This window comes from Poecilia formosa, unplaced genomic scaffold (genome assembly GCF_000485575.1).
Source record: "Poecilia formosa unplaced genomic scaffold, Poecilia_formosa-5.1.2 Scaffold7, whole genome shotgun sequence".
Taxonomy (NCBI): Eukaryota; Metazoa; Chordata; class Actinopteri; order Cyprinodontiformes; family Poeciliidae; genus Poecilia; species Poecilia formosa.
In genome coordinates, this window is record NW_006799946.1 from 4,705,375 (window position 1) to 4,711,432 (window position 6,058).

Consider the following 6,058-nt stretch of genomic DNA (forward strand, 5'->3'; position numbering starts at 1 on the left):
GTTTAAACAATTTATTCTTCACATGGTGTGACTTTGCACACAATGACTGAAATAAGTCATTAAAAATTTATATACTGTTGTAACAACTTAAAATTGCAGTTATTACCAGTAAAGAAGACATTTAGTAAAGGGCATTAAACATATTTTTTAAATGAAATTAAAATGTGTATATAATTTCAACAGGGACCCTTACAAATACTGAGATATACATTAGAAGTGCTATTTCAGTTAAACACAATCTGTGGTTTTATCATGCTACCTATACATTTTAATGAATTTCACGTTTAAATGTGAAAATTAAGTTCATATACCTATTAAATCTATGTTCATTATTTTTTATTGATTTTCCTTTAAGCATCTGATACGTTTAAACAATTAGCAATAATTTCATACTAACTGCATTTCTGTTCACTTCTACTTAAACAATATATTCTTGCTTATGACTTATTAACTCACTCTGGCACTTCAGGATATGGATCTCACCCCGCAAACGTTAAAGTGATTGGAAAGAGTCTTGTAACAAAAATTGGTTTTATTTTCCAAAAAGTGACGAGTAAAACAAAGAAAGACACTAGAAAGATTACAATGAACAAATTATTCACAGAATGATTTGTAAGCTTACACCAAACAATATGGAGCAAAGCAGCTAAAGGTGTGTTTCGACTACGCAACCCAGAACAGCCCCCCCGAAATATTTTCTGGAAAGTTTTACGAGGTGTAAATCACATTGCTAACGCAGAGGGGTCACCGCTCTGCTTGCACAAGTTTTCATAAAATAATAAAAACTGGAAGATGCACTGCAACGAATAATAATCCCGCGTTGTCTGATTTGTTCCAACTCCCACTTGCTACAAACGGATTTCAAATGGTGGCAACAGAGTATTGACACTGAAATTAGAGAAATACAGCTCTAATCTCAGGCCGTTTCATTGCTTTTATCGTTTAAAAACAACTCGTGTCAGAAAAAAAAAAAAAAAGTTCATAGGTAATAACCCTAAAACCAATTAATTTAACAGAATTTGGTTGGCTCTCTTTGAGTGGTTACACGCTGAAAGAGAACTAAACTTAGTTTTGAATGCAAGCAGTGTAAAACTGACATTCGACATGAGCGACTGGGTTTGAATCACAAATATTCCACTCACCACTGTTGAATAATTTCATGTAAACATGAGCTCTTAAGAGATTTAAACTGGGAGGCGGCTGGATGCTGGAAATATTCAACAAAAAAAAAAGAAATGCTAAGTATCTTCCCATCACTTAGCCACTCCGGGATGGCTCAGGTCAGTACGTAGCTGTATTTATTCACTACCATGTGTGTTTTATGTGGTACGTTTTTACTTGTGTATATTTATATGGACCCCAGTTGTTACAAAGAAAACAATGAGGGTACCCCAGACAACTACCCAGGTTCCTGCAGTCAATACACACCTTTAAATGACCCCCAAAAATCATTAAAAAAAATAAAATAAAAAAAGAAACTCAGATTGTAAACAAGTAGAACACCAAATAAGGTCACATCACTAATCACGTTACTATATTATTCTTTTTTTTTTTTTTTTTTTTCAGTCAGATTGAAATCCAAAATGAGGAAAACCTGTCTGGTTTGGCTCTTTTTCATCCCAAAACTTTTTAAAAAATAAAACAGATTGTACTCAATTTTTAAACTCAGTATATTGTAACCGATAAGCACCTAAAAAGATTTTTTTTAAAAATGAATTCAGGCAAATTTGCATTTGTTTACATAGTGGAAAAACAAACCAGTAATCAAACCCACAGTGGTTGTCTTGGAAACTGGGAAAAGCAAAACAACCCAACATCAACTGCTGTCGGTTTTGAACGGTATCTTTCAAAAATACTGGTGATCAATTACAGTGAAAACGTCCACCTCGGCACTAAACGTAGCGCTCCGTAAGCACACAACAGGGGGGGGGGAATGAAAGCATGATACACAGACCGGAAACGATATCCGAAGCAAAAACGACTGGAATGTTTGCTGAAAATTAACTGCTGCGTTGCTTTGTTTCCTTTGCTCTGGCTTTTCAGGCAAATCTGAAGCGTATATATTTAGATTACATCCACATAAAAAGGAGAATCAGATGAGTGAAACTACACCAAAAACGACAAATGAGTCCACAAGGTCTTGCTGGTCTTTTTCTCTCTTTCTCTCTCTCTCTCAAAATCACACTGGAGTTCAAAAGGTTCTTCTTCCCCAGCCCTGCTACCTCGTCCGCCTTAGTTCTTGTCGTCTTTCTTCTCGTCCTCCGAGGGATACGAGTGCCAGGTGAGCCTCTCTTCGTAGAAGGAGATCACCACCTGAGGACACTTCACGTTGGCCTCTTTTGCCGGCACCAGGTCGGCTTCGTCGGAGTGTTTCCTGTAAAACCCGCAGACTGAGTTAACTGATGTTGTGAAGACAAACAAGTTTTACAGTGTGATTAAAAGCATTTTCCCCACTCAAGAGATTTCTGATGGTTTTTGATTTTTATTTTTTTTTTTTTAAAGGGTCAGGCTGGTCACCTTTGCCTTTAATAATTGAAATCCTTTGCAAACAGTTTTTCTTGTATTTGCTCAAGTTATCTTTGTTCAACATTCAAATTTGACACCAAAAAAAACAAAAAAAAAAGAGAGCAAAACCAAAAGAAATCTGTCAGGGGTGTAAATACTTTCTCACAGCAGTGTCAGTTTTCTTCTAAAATGTCGCAGTTTGCTTTGACAAACCATTTCATAAGGAACATGAGTTCTCCTGTAGAGTCTGTGGCGCCGATGATCCTTTCTGGCTCCAGGCCTCGAGCGAAGCCTCTCAACTTCTCATTCTGCCGGTCGAACAGAACAAATTCAGTCCATGAACGTAGCTTCAGTCCAATACCAAGACAACCTTTTTTTTTTTTTTTTTTTAGAAAAAATGTAAACTACTTCAAATACTTTGTTATTGAATTTGTTTTTGTCACTGTACATAGTGTTTAGGTTTTTTCTTAAAAATTAATAATAATAATAATAAAAAAATAGTGGATTCTTGCAAAAGTAAAACACTTGTTGTTCATGTGTTTATGGTTTCCGCAAATGTTCCCTTTATATATACACACACACACTCATAAACTACATTTTCTATCATCTGATTAGATAGACTGTAAGGAAATGTGGCTTATCCTTATGGTGCTTTGAACAGGGTTAACACTTGGTCAAATCTTGAACAAGTCATTCGGTTCAAATGGTGATCAGAATGAACACAAATGAAGCAGAATATAAAACCTTTAGAAAAAGGTTTTTATAGGAAATGATGTGATTGGTTGAAATTATACATAGAAATTAAGCATTTTTATGAGTCCTAAGCAGAAACTGAAAATTTGACTTCAGACTACTCATTCCCTAACACGTTTCATGTAATACATGTTTTTCTCTGTTGGCCTCCATTTATACACGCTAATAGGCATCAAACATCTTTTAGACTTTTTTTTTTTAATTCATTAAAACCAATATAATATTAACACTGCTAAACCAAAGTAGAACAGGACAGTTGACAACTCACGTCCTCCTTCTTCTTCTTCGATTTGCTTTCGTCTCCGTCTGCCTCTCCAGGCGCTTTTCTCTTTCCCTCGTTTGCCGATTTCTGTTTCTGCAGATATTCTGCTATCAGATCCGGACAGTCCAGGTTTTCTTCTGGCTCCCAAGTGTTATCCTCACTGCCGAATTAAGGAGATGAGCAGGAATACAGTTATCACCTCGGAGACATAGATATGTTTATTTTTTTTGTGCTTGATCTTTCAAATTACTTAAAAAATTTGTTACATCCTTTTTTTTCTTCTTTTTTTGTTAACAATCCCATGTTTTTCGTAAACAACGTATCTGTCTGAGCTTCAGATTAACATCTCAGACATGATTTGCTTATTTATTTAAAGAAGCAAAACTGCAATCTATTTTTTTTTTTTTTGGTTTGAAGGTTTTATTCCAAGAAAGCTGTTGTAGTGCTGGTTCAGAACCGGCGCAGCAGCTGGTTCTAAGAAAAAATAAAAAATGAAAAAATAAAAAACCGGCTCCAAACAAACCTTTGGAGCCGGTTTGTTTCTCCACATTTAAAGAGCCGTGACACAGAAATGTCATTACATCACCACAAGAGTCTCTTCCAGTCAATCTTCCTGGTGTTTCACTGCAAATTTAGTCTCAAATTTATTCTCACTGCACCTCGAGGCTCAAAACGTGCACATATTTTAGAAAACTTTTTTTTTTTTTTTTTTATTCAATATGTTATTAAAACCTGGCCAAGGTGAAAACATCACACCACGCTCACATGCACGGGGTATCAAATAGAAAATTCACTCCAAAGCATCTGGACTGATTTTGTTCTGTTTTCTCATTACAACCTCATATTTTTTAACATACTGTAATCACCAAATGTTATGCTTTTCCCTTGAGTGCCTACTAAATTTAAGCCTCAGCTTGACCACCCCCTCCCCCACGTTTTTTTATTTATTTTTGCTTTACATCTAAATCTTAGACAAAATGCTCATTCGTACTTACTTGGAGAACCCTTTCCACTTGAGAAGGTACTCCACCTTGCCTTTCACCACCCGCCGATTCAGGACTTTTTCCACCACGTACTCTTCTTCCTCCTCTTCTTCCTCTACCACTTCATCCGCCTTCTTCTCCTTCTCGGGTGTTGTTATTGTAGCCTCTGCCAGATCATAAACAGGGTTGTTTGAAACACAACACTTTTTTTCCCCCAGCTCAAATCTGAAACATTGCTACGGTTTGAAGGTGTTGTGATGAAAATTAAGATGGTTGCTTTTTTTTTTGCTTTTTTTTTTAAATCAGGGACAGAAATGGCAGAGAACACATCTTTGTACAATTGTTCTTTAACAATAATCAAATACAGAAATTTATATGACGTATAAAACCTTCGGTAACGGTGGCGCCATCGCTAGAAGGCTCTGGAGTCTGGCTCATGCTCATCAGGTAGACCTGAAGACTGACAGGTGCCTGGTCAAACACAGAGGACAGAAAAAAAATCAATATAACTATACGGAGAGATAATTTTTTGGGGAAAAAGAATTGTCCTTTTTCCCAGAATTCTCGCTTTAATCTTCTCACTTTATTTCTCAAAGTTATTACTTTATTGCTTAAAATTCTCACTTTGGTCATTATTGCTGTGCAGATGAGAACCTGGAAGCAACCAGCTCCACTGTCAGAGCAGTGCAATAAAAGTGCAGAATGGAGGACCATATCGGATTTACGTGTCCAATCAAAGTCAGATTTTTATTTTTTTTTTTTAATTTTTATTAGTGGCCCTAATCTTCTTCCATATGCATGCATGCGTTTTCCGTGTTACTAAAAAGTAGCTAATGTGATCTGACTTCGGCAGAGCTTCCTGCATCTCACCGACTTCCATCCTCAGCAATGGGAGGTGTGCAACACCTGGTGGCGACAGGAGCCGAGGTGCTCCGCTACAAAGCCTACTGGAGCATGCATGAGAACATACTAAGCATGCAACCATTGTTATTTATGGAGAACAACGAGAAAAGCCTCTTCTGGTTCGGATTTCAGGCGGACTCCCCCCACACCCTCACTTTAAGGAGCAGAGGGAGGAATCCTCGCTGAACAAAAAGCCAAGAGACCCCCTCCCTGCCCCCCTTTCCCCTGTTGTCTCCTCCATGTTGCTTTTCGCGGCAGCCGCTAAATGAAGCATTCCTATCGATGGCTGCTAGCTGTAAAGAGTACTTTTACGTAAATAAGGCGCCACGCAGCGGCTGATAACTTGTTTTCAAGCAAATGCGTGGGGGTAATGACCAATTCACACATGCAACCCGAACAGGCGGCTCGGTAACGCTGAAAAAGCCCAGGCTGAGGTGCACAATCAAATGAAGCGACAAAAGGAAGAGAACTCACCGATTAGCTGTAATTTAAGCGGTGATTTAAAAGTCCCGCAACTTGACTGCAGCTGTGTTACAATAGTACAGAAAAATCACGGCTGCCTGTATCGATTTGTTGTGGAAACGCCGAGCTGCTAGCTTGATCACAACAGAGCGTGCTGCTGTTTCCGCCCCTCGGTCTTGAATGGAAAAAA

The 6,058-nt window shown here is 37.8% G+C and overlaps 1 protein-coding gene across 1 annotated transcript; it reads right to left on the bottom strand.

Annotated features, from left to right (window-relative positions):
* Nucleotides 1-1,078: 1,078 nt before the first annotated feature.
* On the bottom strand, nucleotides 1,079-6,043 carry LOC103152133 (chromobox protein homolog 1-like). Its single transcript, XM_007572485.2, has 6 exons — nucleotides 5,881-6,043; nucleotides 4,893-4,974; nucleotides 4,516-4,669; nucleotides 3,527-3,680; nucleotides 2,719-2,813; nucleotides 1,079-2,374 (listed from the first exon to the last, which is right to left on the bottom strand). Exons 2-6 carry the CDS (start codon nucleotides 4,945-4,947, stop codon nucleotides 2,233-2,235), a joined length of 600 nt encoding a protein of 199 aa, XP_007572547.1. The 5' UTR covers nucleotides 4,948-4,974; nucleotides 5,881-6,043; the 3' UTR covers nucleotides 1,079-2,232.
* Nucleotides 6,044-6,058: the final 15 nt, after the last annotated feature.

Excerpts from the sequence above, each read along its gene's own strand:
- LOC103152133 (XM_007572485.2), bottom strand. The coding sequence starts at position 4,947 with ATGAGCATGAGCCAGACTCCAGAGCCTTCTAGCGATGGCGCCACCGTT. Across the intron at positions 4,670-4,892 it reads TGGCGCCACCGTTACCGAAG|AGGCTACAATAACAACACCC; the intron begins GTTTTATACGTC and ends ATGATCTGGCAG. Across the intron at positions 3,681-4,515 it reads AAGTGGAAAGGGTTCTCCAA|TGAGGATAACACTTGGGAGC; the intron begins GTAAGTACGAAT and ends TTAATTCGGCAG.